The 13291-nt window shown below is 46.4% G+C and overlaps 4 protein-coding genes across 4 annotated transcripts; all 4 read right to left on the bottom strand.

Moving 5' to 3' along the window:
* Positions 1–767: 767 nt before the first annotated feature.
* F5891DRAFT_1198314 (uncharacterized protein) lies at positions 768–1502 on the bottom strand (the record flags this gene model as incomplete). Its single annotated transcript, XM_041368609.1, has 2 exons — positions 768–1385; positions 1443–1502. The coding sequence occupies 2 exons, from the start codon at positions 1500–1502 to the stop codon at positions 768–770; spliced, it is 678 nt and encodes a 225-aa protein (XP_041217652.1).
* A 3980-nt stretch (positions 1503–5482) lies between these two features.
* F5891DRAFT_1072703 (uncharacterized protein) lies at positions 5483–6290 on the bottom strand. The gene is made up of 2 exons (XM_041363316.1): positions 6193–6290; positions 5483–6134 (listed from the first exon to the last, which is right to left on the bottom strand). Exon 2 carries the CDS (start codon positions 5972–5974, stop codon positions 5630–5632), a length of 345 nt encoding a protein of 114 aa, XP_041217651.1. The 5' UTR covers positions 5975–6134; positions 6193–6290; the 3' UTR covers positions 5483–5629.
* Positions 6291–8443: 2153 nt separating this feature from the next.
* On the bottom strand, positions 8444–9505 carry F5891DRAFT_987180 (uncharacterized protein; the record flags this gene model as incomplete). The annotated part of the gene is made up of 5 exons (XM_041377866.1): positions 8444–8472; positions 8522–8789; positions 8840–9021; positions 9139–9415; positions 9446–9505. 5 exons carry the CDS (start codon positions 9503–9505, stop codon positions 8444–8446), a joined length of 816 nt encoding a protein of 271 aa, XP_041217650.1.
* Positions 9506–10854: 1349 nt separating this feature from the next.
* Positions 10855–11413, bottom strand: F5891DRAFT_987179 (uncharacterized protein; the record flags this gene model as incomplete). Its single annotated transcript, XM_041377865.1, has 3 exons — positions 10855–10943; positions 10995–11222; positions 11287–11413. 3 exons carry the CDS (start codon positions 11411–11413, stop codon positions 10855–10857), a joined length of 444 nt encoding a protein of 147 aa, XP_041217649.1.
* Between the last annotated feature and the right edge of the window lie 1878 nt (positions 11414–13291).

Below are 13291 nucleotides of genomic sequence, written 5' to 3'. Positions count from 1 at the left end.
TGCCTTAGTTGGACCTTCACTCGGATTAGTACCGGTTTGCGACTGCACTTTGGCTGCATGAGCAATTTGTTATTGACGCAATGGGTCAAACAAAATCCTGCTGGCATGAGTATGAAAACGAACGATTAACAACACACATTGTGTTTATTGATACCATTCATATTACGGTCATGCGCGATTAACGCAATAGGCTCCAGCTGGCACGTCGCCGCTGGACCACGAACCTTGTTAAACTCATTGCCATTGTCAATATGATGGCCCGGGTTGCATGGTGTTACATAGCAAGTTCCCGACTTCCGCTTCTGATCATTTTCTCAAACATCCGAGTTATCACATCGGGGTGAACGATATTTAAAAGAGGTTTATATGTTGTACAAAATGTGAAAACAATATTTGATATTTAAACTAACATAAAGATGGGTGCACGACTTCAAATTTTGGTGGTGTTTTGTGTGTCATCCAAAATATCAAATATTCACAACCATATTCCCACAGACAATAGTGGTACTCAATTCAACTTTTAAAACATTTCAAAACTCGCTTAAACGCTTTAAACTCCCGGCTAAAGCTTCAACAAACTCGCGTAAGAACAGTTGAATCATGCTTGGCACACGTCGGCACGAAGTTGGACATTCAAACACTTAGGATTTTCAAAGTGTGCTATACAGAGGGGAAAGTCGTGCTTTAGAGTAGCAAAAGTAGCCGGGGCATAGATTCATCATGGGTAGCAAGTAGGATCAAAAAGACTTGTATTTCAAATGACTGCGTTAATAAAATTGTAAAAAAAACCACTCCGCAAGAATGAAATCAGCTATAGGTAGGAAGTACCAGACGGAACAAATAAGTGCTGGGGGAAGGAGGATGAGATGGACTGAGAGCGGGTCATTGGGGGTTTGGTGGGAATTTCGAACGGTTGGGGGGGGGGCAGGAAGAGGAGCGGGTGATGCAGCAAAGTGGCGTTTTGTGCCCGCGACTTGGGAAGGGCTACCAAGGGCACCAGGAGGCGCATAATGAGTGCCAGTGGAGGGCGCAATGGCAACATGTGGAAAGGGACCTATAGTGGGAGGAGGCACATCATGAGCGCTAGGGAACGGTGTAGCGCTGACATGTGTGGGAGAGGGTGAAGCGCCAAAGGATGTGGAGGGACCTGAGGATCTGATGTATGCGCCTGGGTCTGAGGATCTGATGTACGCGCCTGGGTCTCCCCACCGCTGTGAATGGTAGGATCTGATGTACGCGCCTGGGTCTTCCCACTGCTGTAAAGGATATGACTCGTCATAGTTGTCGATGGTGGGAAGTGAGGGATGGAGGAGCGGCTCTCCCATAAAGATAAGGTGTTGTTGGTCAGGTGGGATGTGTGTGGGACCTGGATTAGAATAGATTTCCTGTAAGATAAGGGTGAATGTAAGCTACAACTTGCAATAAGCACAAAAATCACTTACTTTGGGTGGATGGCACCTGGAAACTTGAATTATGTCCTGCTCAGTGCTGCAGGTGAGCATGGAGGATGTGAGGTCAACGACGGCACCAACGTGCTCAGTGTGAGACGGAACTTCGGAATTTGCCGAAATTTCAAACTCCGACAAAAAGTGTGTCACATATGCATGAAATGGATGAGAGGTTTGATCCCCTCGACTCCTGCCCTACTGCCCTACTGCCCTACTGAAACTATGCCTCGTCCATCTACCTGCCAAGAACTCCTCGATATCGTTGATCAGGCCACACTTTCGTTGGCCAAGCTACAGTACCAGGACATCCTGGACGATTGGTCCGACCTTGAGAGTGATTCCGACTCTGACTCTGAGGATTCGCTTTCTAGCACCTCGGATGATGATGATACCATCAGTCTATCCTTTAGCTCCTCATCCCCCCCCTCCCCCCTCTCCCCTATGACAGGGATATCCAATTTTTCCAGTGATGATTTTGTATCTTCCGATGATTCTGTACTGCCTTACGACAGGCTCCAGGACATGATTGATGCACTTCATGATGAGGTTAAGAGGGCTCGTGTACTCCACAAGCCCGACGAGCCTCCTCCACGAGCACCCCAGCTTCACATGCTCATTCACCATGAGGAACATCGCCCTCACTTATTTCGGCAGAAACTTCGTGTCAGCCCTGAGATCTTCGATGACATTCTCGATTATATCTCTGATCACCCTATCTTCCAAAGCAAATCCAACAATCCTCAGCTCCCCATCTCCATCCAGCTCGCTATTTTTCTGAATCGGGCAGGCCACTATGGTAACACCATTACTCTAGAGGATGTTGCTCAATGGGCAGGTGTGAGTGTTGGGTCTGTGGTTAATTGCACTAATCGTGTGATGATTGCGGTGCTCGATGCCCATGATCAGTTTATCTGCTTCCCAGCAGCTAATTCTGAGGATGTTGACCTGGCTTGTAAATTTGCCGAGTCATGTACTTGTCCTGAGTGGAAGGGTGGCTTTTTGGCCATTGATGGCTCGACTATGAATCTTTTCACCAAACCAGGCTATTATGGGGAGACATTTTATGATAGGAAATCCAGGTATTCCCTGGGCTGTCAGGTATTTTTTTTTCCCTTTCATATTCAAAAAATTGATTTAATTTTAGGCTGTCATCTTGCCCCACAACCTCCTTATTGTGGATTATTCCCTTGGTCATCCCGGGAGTGTCCATAATGCATTCGCTTTCCGATCTACTTGCCTCTATGAAGGGCATGCTGACCTTCTGCCTGATGGTCATTGGGTTTGGGCGGATAGTGCATATCCATTGGAGCCATGGTGCATTGTTCCCTACAAGAAGCCTTGCAATGGACGGTTGACAAAGGACCAGAAGACATTCAATTATCATCTCTCCAAGGTTTTTTTATTTATTCTGGATTTTCAATGAATTTATTTATTTTTAGGTTCATGTTCGTGTTGAACACACATTTGCAGTCTTGAAGGGATGGTTCCAGTCCCTTCGAGAGCTTCGCTTCCGCATTCAGGCTGAGAAAGACCTTGATTTTGCGGTGCAGTGGATTAAGTGTTGTATTATCCTGCACAACATGATTATTCGCTTCGAAACTCATCATCGCAAGGAAGATGGAACATATGAAAGCTCTCTTAAGTGGGCTTGTGAAGAGGGGGAAGACTTTTTTGTTCAGGAGCTTGAGGGTCCAGATGGTGATGAGGTCATTGGTGACAGGACATATGATGGCACTCCAGGTCAGGCTGCTCGTGCAAAGCTGATGGATGATCTCTTTGATAGTCCTCACTCAAATGCACAACATAGGGCTGAATAATTCCTCTCAGATTCAATTTGACATGTACTACCACAAATAAATATGTATCATACATGTATGTAGCTATGTAACATGCATGTATGTAGCTATGTAACATCAATCACAAGAAGTACTCACAATGACAAGCAAAACATGATGACAACAAATGAAAGACAACGACGACAAATGAAAGATGACGACGACAAACAAAACATGACAGTGACAAATGAAACATGATGATGACGACGACGACAAAACGATGACAAACTCACAAAGCTCAATCCAACCCTGGGGCCTTATTGCCCTGCATCATCTGATGGTATTGTATCTTGAGCCGCAGGGTTTCGGCCTCCTTATCGAGCACGAGCGAATGCGCTTCGTGCACCCGTATATCCACCTCACGAAGGCAAATCTCGGCATCCTTGTCCTCCTGCTGGCGCTGATGGACAAGGCTAGCGTGACTAGCCTCGTGTGCACGAGTGTCACGGAGCCACTCGTACTTTTTCGTCTCGCGGGAGTGCTCGCTCTTCGCACCCAGCTTCGCGAGATAGCGCTGGTGCTTGCTCTCCTGGCGCGACAGGGCGCCGGACTGCAGGCTCTCGATCTCGTCCTGGACCAGGCCTACCTGGTCCTGGACATCCGACCTTGCCTTCTTTTTTGAGCTGCCCCCACTGTTGGGCAGCGAGGTCTGCGGGGTGGGAGAGACGATGTAGTCCGACGATGGCGTGGTATTGCGCGTCGTCAAGGAGGGTGTAGACATGCTGCGGGCCATGTCCGATGGCCCTTTGCATTGCGCTCCACGGCTTGACGGCTTGTGAGCGCCAAATGCTGAGCGACTGTCGTATATTGGCGTTGGGAGCTTGGTGCGAATTGTGAACGGCTGGGGGGCGTCAGGAGGAGGTGAAGGGGATGCAGCGAAGTGGTGTTTTGTCCCCGCGACCTGGGGAGGGCTACTGGCACCAGTATTGTTGAGCATTTCTTCGTCATCGTCATCGAGGTAGTCCAGTGCATTGCCGAGGGGGGCATTAAGCGGGCCACTCCCGGAGTCAGGACAATAATTGTCCAGGATAGTGACATCGGGGGAATTGCGCAGGCCGGGAAGGTGTATCTGAGGGGGTGTGAAGGGGGGAGCAAGAGTCTGAGGTTGAAGGAGTTGTGGGTCAATGGGGGGATCACCGTAAAATAGAGGATCTGATGTACGCGCCTGGGTCTGAGGATCTGATGTACGCGCCTGGGGAGACACATCATGAGCGCTAGCGGATGGTGTAGCGCTGACATGTGTGGGAGAGGGTGAAGCGCCAAAGGATGTGGAGGGTCCAGCCCCACCGCGCGGTTGAACCAGGGAGTAGAAAGAGCCGGCGTGATCAACGCCAGGCTTGGAGGAATAAGTCCTTGCGGCCAATGACGGATTGGAGTGCCAAATTCCATCGAGGTCCGTGTACCACGGAAACTCCGAAAGAACTGAGTCTACAAACACGATAAAATGATTAAAATAAGCTGAGAACAAAATAAGACAAAAGACGCACTCAGAAGATTTTTTGCAGCCGTCCCATCAAGCGGCATCATGCCAGCACCTGTGTCACCGAATCTAGCCTTCATCTTCTTGTACTTTGTTCTGAGACTTGAGGGATTCCATTAGCGCATGTATGAATATAAAAATGAGAAGAAAACTCACTTGTTGATGCGATTGTTGGTTGCATTGCGGAATTTCTTCTGATTGTCGTGATATGCGTGACCATATTTGGGGTGATTAGTGAAGATAAGTTTAGCGATAACGCTACAGATTTGGCCTTTGTCCGAGCCTGAGGGGCTGTCATTGACGGGGGACATCGCCTTCTTCCCATCAGAATAAAAGAGCACCCTACAATCAGCAGAGTGAGACGTTAGATAATTCACCAAGACATCTGTTAGGGCAGTTTCATTATGCCACTGTATGGTTAATCGTGGTCCAGATTCAGAAGGGACCTTGGATTGTCCCTCAGAGAGAGCTACAGAGAGTGCTGAAGGATCCATCGAGTGCACTCGAGCATCAGCTCGAAGTCTTGCAGAACGACATGCACGTTGACGAGTGGGAGGCATTGTGTTTCAAAGTCCGCCCTGCGGAATTCGCCTGACTTTGAATTGATGCACATGACACCAAGTTTGTTGAACTTTAGCTGGGAGTTTAAAGTGTTTAAGCGAGTTTTGAAATGTTTGAAAATTTGAATTGAGTACCACTAATATGTCAACAAATATAATACTAGGGGTCGGCGTTGCCGACGTGGACCTTGCTCACATTCCGTCTTTTTCTAGCTCTATCGTGCTTGTTTAGTCTGGCTTCGTCCCAGGATTTCTTCTGACATCACTATATAGCTACTACTACATTGTTTCTTTCAGTGTACTGCACTATGGTACCTTGTTTTCTGTCAGACTGTCTGTCCTCGAGAAACACTTTTTCGTTTCCTCCGCGAGTCGCTCAATCCTGTTGTCTTCTATCCGAAGGTCTTCGTTTGGATGTTGAAGGAATAGATCATTGTCGAAGTCTCTGAGAAGACGTATGCATTCTCGGCCGTGACTTCTGGATAGTGCGATGTATGCATTGAAGGGAGATAGGCGAAAACATGTCGTTCTTCCAATGTCCACTAAAACGTGATCAATCGTCTGTCCTTGTGCTTTAAAGTCGGTAAATGTGTAAGCTGGTGTTACAGGGAGTTGACGCCACGTGATTCTTGTAGAAGGACCTGTGCCCATGGAAAATTTAATTTCGCAAGGTAACACTGGTATGTGCTGAGGCAGAAGTCCGTGCAATGGCGGTAAATCGCAGAAGTCGAGGTGAATGATAACAAATGCAGGGGGATAACGCAAGAATGCTCTCTTTGCTTCCACAGCGTTGCTCCCAATCTTTGGCTCTCTGGGATCCAGAACGATATCAGTAATTCTCAGTCTATACTCACTGAAAATGAAAGCACATTGATTGTCTGAGGTACTTAGCAGTTCAAATATGCTAGGTTGCATGGTGTTTCGATGGATAGATAGTAAATATGATGTTTAGGGGCGCGGCGTAAAATTATAGGATTAATTTTTATTTATTCATCACATTATTACCAACATATTAACAAAAAAGGGAGTTGTCCGAAAACGACGAATATTGGAAGGGAAGCGCGCTAGCTTCGCCCTGTGGGCGGAGCTCTGGGCGCGAGGGAGTTGCACGGTCTAAGTTATTACTTTGTTATTCAGAAAACAACAAGTATTGGAAGGGAAATCGGAGGTAGGTGATAAGTTCGCATCATCGTATCACGTTGTATGGCGTCACTGTATTTACTATTATTTGGAAATCACATAAAATGATCCATGTGAACCTGACCTTGCTTCGCAAGGTAAAATATAATCAGATTTTCCATGTCTGCTTCAATTTAAAGTTTGATTCTTACATAAAACTTTGGAGAAAACTTGAAGTTTTGCCAAAGCTTGACATTTAAATCGAGTTTTAATGTCATGTCATCTGTAAAACTTCAAGTTTTCTCCAAAGTTTTACATGGAAATTGAACTTTAAGTTGAAGCAGACATGAAAAATCTGACTATATTTCTTATGTTTGTTGACATATTGTCTGTGGGAATATGGTTGTGAATATTTGATATTTTGGATTACACACAAAACACCACCAAAATTTGAAGTCGTGCACCCATCTTTATGTTAGTTTAAATATTAAATATTGTCTTCACATTTTGTACAACATATAAACCTCTTTTAAATATCATTCACCCCGATGTGTATGTACAGGTACTAAGTATCACCATGTACAATCAATCGATGGGTAATACGCAACACACTTCAAAACTCACATTTCATATTTTATCATGTCACTTTTCAGCTGCATCGAGTTTACTGAGTATATTGAAGGTGGGAAAACACGGTGTCCATGGTACTTTGCTGCCCAAGCCGCAGCCTGACACCAGTGGCACTTAGGCTTTTATGATAAGCATCAATACTTTTCTTTGTGAATTGTCCGAGGTTTGTAAGTGCAGCTAGACTGCGCTTGAGCATTTCTGTATTGAGGCACTCAGATGGACTGAGCTTGGCTCATGGCATGTTTTTTGGACATTGAACACTCTGAGTCGGGACATACAAATCATTCATAGTCATCTTCTAGTACACGACACTCACAAGAATCATAAAATAGAGGTGTTGTCAATGCAATGATGTTCTACAGACTACAATGGCTCCAGACTTCATCTCAGTTTTCCTCTAAATTGTTCAGTCTCCCTGGGCCTATGATCTTAGAGTAAGTATTATTGTGGTTAACAACGTTCATATCGGATAGCTACATAGTACATGCATACTCCAGATCTTCAAGTTTCAAGCTCAAGCTTCCGAGTCAGCTTCAGACGACAAGGCATCAGGAAACCGGCGGGAAAAAGGTTTTTGTAGATACAAATAGCAACATCAGATCACATGTCTACTGGATTATATCCAAAGGCAAAGCAATAGATAATCATGACACGATGGCATCAAAGGACAAGAAGTTACAAGAACAAGCCAAACTTGATGAAGGATTATATGTCCCAACAACTATGATATACAATAGATAAAATATTGAAAAGGTTCTGCGTCTCTCCAAACCTGTGGTCATCCATCGCCTGAGCTGAACATCATGATTGCTACTTGCAATGCCAGTCAGCTGGCAATCAAGAGTTACAAACTACATGCAATACTGGCCTGAATTCATAAGTGTGGTGTGTCCTAGGTAATTTTTTGTAAATCACCAACAGTTCTCAATATCTGTGGTACACCTGCTGCCCAAACCAGACTACGGTCATCAGCAACCAGACAACAATCATATATTGCAAAATTGATGGAGCACTGACGCCAGTCAGCCATTCCTCGTGATTTTGATATGTGTAAGACAATGCCTTGGCAAACACAAGCAATCCTGGACTACAGCAGTCAGCATCTGACTCGGACTCCGCTGTGATAAGGTCCATTGGAGATGTTTGCATTGATTTAATTAGCAAAGCGCCGTGCAGGAGAAGATACTCAATATTGTACATCTAAACACGAAATCATGGCAGCCAGTACGTTAAGGTAAGGAAACTAGTACATGGTATCACAAAGGTTATGTACACATGAGCATAAAGATACGTGTCTGATAGCTTGTAAGATGTCCATGTGAAAACGACTGATGCGAATTCAACCACGCGTAGCCAGGCGCCTCGTCTCCTCTAAGGGCGGCTGCCAAGTGATGACGAAGCTGCAATGGTATCAGCATTTTGAAGAGGACGTAAGTAATTCGTGCCCACCGTCGCTGTCAGAGTAGTCAGATGCAGGCGCATTTCCAATCGCCAGTTCATAAACTTCTACCTCAGCTTTGGCACGACACATCTTCACATGCAAGTGATATAACTCTAACTCGGGGTTGCGCTGATGAGAATGGTAACCTTCCATATCAAGGTAGGTTGCCACGAGTCCTGTCTGAGAGCGAAGTTCCAAATGGCATGCCTTATCAAAGGCCTCTTGAACGCCAGGTGGGACCCATGTGCTCGACAGGTGGAACGAGGAGTCGATGGACTTCAGTGATAATGTCAGACTAGCCAAGTAGAAAAATTGACAGTACTGACGTGCACGATGACTGGCATTCGTTGCTCTATATGTGTGATACAATTTGAGTAGCCATATTTGTCCGAAAAAAGTTGTCTAACTGGCGTGAAGTCGGGGTCTTGCTCTCTTAACCAAGTTTCGCACTTGTGTTGTACAGCTGCCGAATAGGCTCCTATGGATGTTGAACAGGCCTCTGTAGATACTGAACGGGCTACAGTAGGTTCAGCGATACATATTGAGGTTGTTAAGCCAGGGCTGTCGTTATGTACGAGTGAGCGAGTTGTAATAGCACGCATTGCTAAGTAGTGAGGTGTCAGACCATTGGTTTGCGTAGTTGGGAGAATCTCACGCATTATCCATCGTTGCTGTACGTGATCGATAGCCTGGCTGCACAAAGACATCTCCAGCTGACATCGATCCCTCTTCTGTTCCATGAAAGCTCGCTCTACGGTTACGCGCCCTTTGTTATCCTTAACCGTTCGCAACGATTCTTCTGTCTGTGCTTCCAATATACGCCCTCCGATTATCTGCCAGATATCGCCGTGATAGACTCGGCCTTTGAGCAAGAAGTACAGAATATACAATTCAGTCCGAAGCTACGTAGAAACATTTAGGTGAACTGATACTTTAGAAATTGTAGACTTGCCGTCTTCGTTGGTATGAGTCTGATGTAGAAATCCAGCCATTTGGGACCTGCCAATATGTCCGAAAGCTCGCACATGCCATTACGAATGGCTGAGGAGTTGAATGGTGGAAGATAGGATGGAGCTGGTATCATGACTGTTGTGGTAAGGAAATATGTACACGCGCGACGCATGCTATCATGGAGCTCGTTTGTTAACCAATATTTTGAATCGGAATCTGATTTGGGCGGCGATTGAATGGTATGACAGCTGGCCATCAAATCAACGTTACTGGCTATCAAACAATTCGAATTCTGGCTGGCCATCAGTGCTAGTGATGGATCAACTTTTAGGAGAGTCATGAGCACTGAGATAGCTAGAGACTCGAGATGAAACAAACCTTCCACTATGAATGCGCCTGTGTGAGACTCTTAGACGTCAATCTGTATCTGGGTACTGCCCTGGCCGGGCAGTGAGGTTAGACTTCCGCATAGAAAATTCAGACGTAAAGAGGGCATACGTGGTGACGAGCTCGGCATGCCGTTACATTTTACAAAAATCTTTGCATAGGGTGCGGTGGCAGGCAGCCAGGCGATGGTGGCGGGATGAGAGCCATGTTCGTTTACCTGAAAAAGAATATTATACTGGTCAGATGCTGGCGACTTCAAACTTCTCAAAAGTCAACAGTGCTTAGCGTACACCCAGATTATCTCACTGCAGTCCAATCTTTGAGTCACTTTCCCAACAATGTCACGATGATGGACACGACAAATCCAATACGGACCTAGGTTTCGTATCCACATCGTTGATATAACATTTGACTGTCGTTGGGGACTGTCACATCGGCGTGGAGACTGGTGATAAAGGACAAGAAGTTGATACATATGGCCCGGACACCCGAACTCAATGTGATGATCAGCCTTAGAATTATGTAAGTAAGCGTGCTCGGTTCACCTTACCAGTTACTAAACACCCTCACCAACTTGAAGTTTTCCATTGGTCTTGTGTCGTTATTCATTAAGCACATTCTCATAGTATCGATGCGAGTGGGGTTGATGTCGGGAGCGCAAATTTGCACCATTACGTAAGTGTAAAGTTTGATCGATAAGGATCAGTAAGACTCTAGTACGACAGCCTATCGCAGACGTAGCTTCAGCAATGGCGGATTATTCCTAGGTCGTTGCTTTTGGACCCCTCTTGAACAGGTCTGGATATGGTACTTCATAATCGACCTCGCTCCTACTCGCGAGCAAAGCTTGCAGCGTCTAAATAAAACCTGGAACTCTTTCGCTGTAATTCCATCACCAATGGACGACTCAAGCTTTTTGAACAATTCCGTCTGTTCCTGGTATGTCCACTCGAATTGAATAGAGCATGGTTTTTCATGTTCTCCTGCTGATTTATCAATAAAATTATTGCACCACAGGAATGTAGTTGATACCTCGACGACGGTACTGGAAGGTGGCTAAAGACGATAGCCGGTAGTATGCGTCTATTCTCACTGGTAGGTCATGGTTAGTTTGGGATATCCTCGAGAATGAAGGAAGCTGACCTTGATATCCACACTCATCAGATGCGCATCTTACCCTCCAATAAGTCTCTCGAGTAGTCTTATCTTTCCAAGGATACACTGCCGCCTCGGTGTAGGCCTCTTTTCCACACCCGTCGGCACATAAGCAGCACGGGTATCGAAAATTGCGTTCTTCGCGGTACTTCTCAAAGTGTGATGGAATAATCTTCTTTCCCTCGTCATCGTCAGGCCTCCATATTCTAGTCAACGCTCAGAAGTTATACAAGGTTCGAATAATCTTACCAGTACCATTCTATCATTGATTTTGACGCACTATCGTAATGCAGGAGGGCAAAGCGGCAAGTCATGGCTTCTACCATGAGTTTGGCGAGCCTCACGGCGGTTTCGTGACAGTCAGGTGGGGCAGTGATCACGGAAGAAGGTGAGGATGGGGCTTCCATTGTGCAGATGGATACAACAAGGCCTCATCGCTCTTTATAGATCCTGCAATTAACCATGTCATGGCTGGTCCGACTTTTTTTTCTCCCGTCAAGTGTGCCAGCCCCTCCTGCACTGCCAGGATCTTGGCCTGTGGGAATATGCAACTCGGGTAATCGCGCTGGCCATCTTAACGTTCAGGTTTGTCACGTTATATTATACTGTTGAAATTTTTTGCTGTTGTGCTCAATTGTTTATCCGTTCGCTCTTCATGGATATAGCTTCGTCGCAAAGGCTTTTCAAATGCACTTGCACACGTGAGTTTACTCAGGAGAGTGCATTCACAAAGCATCAACGTTCCTGTCTGAAAGGCAAGAAACGATTGATCAGTGCTTTGTCTAAAGCAAAAGATCTCCTAGGCTCTGTAAAACGGGCCCGACTGGATACCAATGGGAACAGACAGCATGTGTGTATCAGCACGCCCTCTTCGATTACACATCCCCGCTGTCCACAAGCCCCGTCGTCGTCTTCCAACCATGTCAACGAGACATACAGTGTGGGGTCTTCAAGTCTTCACCCGTCTTTGCCTTTGGCCGCAGTGCACCCCCCAGGGGAGGTGCCTTCTGCAGGTTCTTCGATCCAGGACAACATACCCATCGCAGCATCCAACGCCAACATCGGCACAACATCCACGGAGGAAGACGGTTTATCACTGGCGCAACGCAGAAGTCGACGTGTTGATGTTCGCATGCCATCACGTTATAGGCAGTACGACGATGTACTCCCGCAGCCTCCCCCCAGTGTTCCAAGTCATATCGTTCAACAAACGGAATCTATCCCCGTCGCAAATTCCACTAGCGTACTAACCACGGCTTGTACGTCGTCGCGACCCGCTCCTTTCCGCACGGCAAGGAATGTATTCGGACTAGTGCGCCAGTTTTTCTCTTCAACCCCCCCGTCTCATGACCCAGAAGAGGCCGCAACACTTCACGATATTAGTTCTATTCCTATTCCTACTCCAGCAGGTCAGTATGGCCCTGCTGAGCCTCACAACTCGTTTCACCCATACCCCAATCAAACATCCTTCGAGCTTGGGCATTGGTACTGGAATGGCACGGCACAGAAGTCGCACCAGAGCTTCAAAGGCTTGCTCGATATCATCGGATGCTCGGATTTTGATCCCAATGATGTGCGACATACGCATTGGGACAAGATCAACTCCAAATTAGGTGCGAGTGTCGATGAAGAGGATGATGAATGGTTGGATGAAGATGCAGGTTGGCGCAAAACGGAAGTGACAATCGAAGTCCCTTTCTCTCGAACCACAGCTCAGCCAGGCGTTCGACCTTACATTGCAGCAGACCTTTACCATCGGTCTCTCATATCGGTTATTCGCGAAAAGCTCGCAAATGCTGAGGATGTCGAACATTTCCATTACGAACCTTATCAGTTGCGATGGAAGCCCCCCCATCTACCGCAAGAAGTCAACATCCAAGGCGAACTGTACACTTCACCAGCTTTCATGGAAGCTCACAGCACACTTCAGGAATCTCCTGGAGAGCCAGGATGTGATTTACCTCGCGTGGTTACCGCGCTTATGATCTGGTCCGATGCCACACAGCTGACGACATTCGGCAATGCAAAGTTATGGCCGGTATATATGTACTTCGGGAACGAATCCAAGTACCGCCGTTGTAAACCGTCTCACCATCTCGGTAATCACGTAGCCTACTTTCAAAAGGTATGCTAATTTTTTAATTAACTTACTCTTCTGCATTGACATGCATGATGCAGCTCCCGGACGCATTCAAAGACTTCGCGGGTACTCACACTGAGGGCAAGGGTGTTGGTCGCGAGTGCACGACGCATTGTCACCGCGAATTGTTCCAAGCCCAGTGGAG

This window comes from Suillus fuscotomentosus, assembly GCF_016647785.1.
Source record: "Suillus fuscotomentosus strain FC203 chromosome Unknown F5891scaffold_148, whole genome shotgun sequence".
Taxonomy (NCBI): Eukaryota; Fungi; Basidiomycota; class Agaricomycetes; order Boletales; family Suillaceae; genus Suillus; species Suillus fuscotomentosus.
The sequence above is the reverse complement of the archived record's forward strand: the minus strand, read 5'-3'. Positions and strand labels throughout refer to the sequence as shown.

Coding starts and splice junctions, on each gene's coding strand:
- F5891DRAFT_1072703 (XM_041363316.1), bottom strand. CDS start 5,974: ATGGGCACAGGTCCTTCTACAAGAATCACGTGGCGTCAACTCCCTGTA.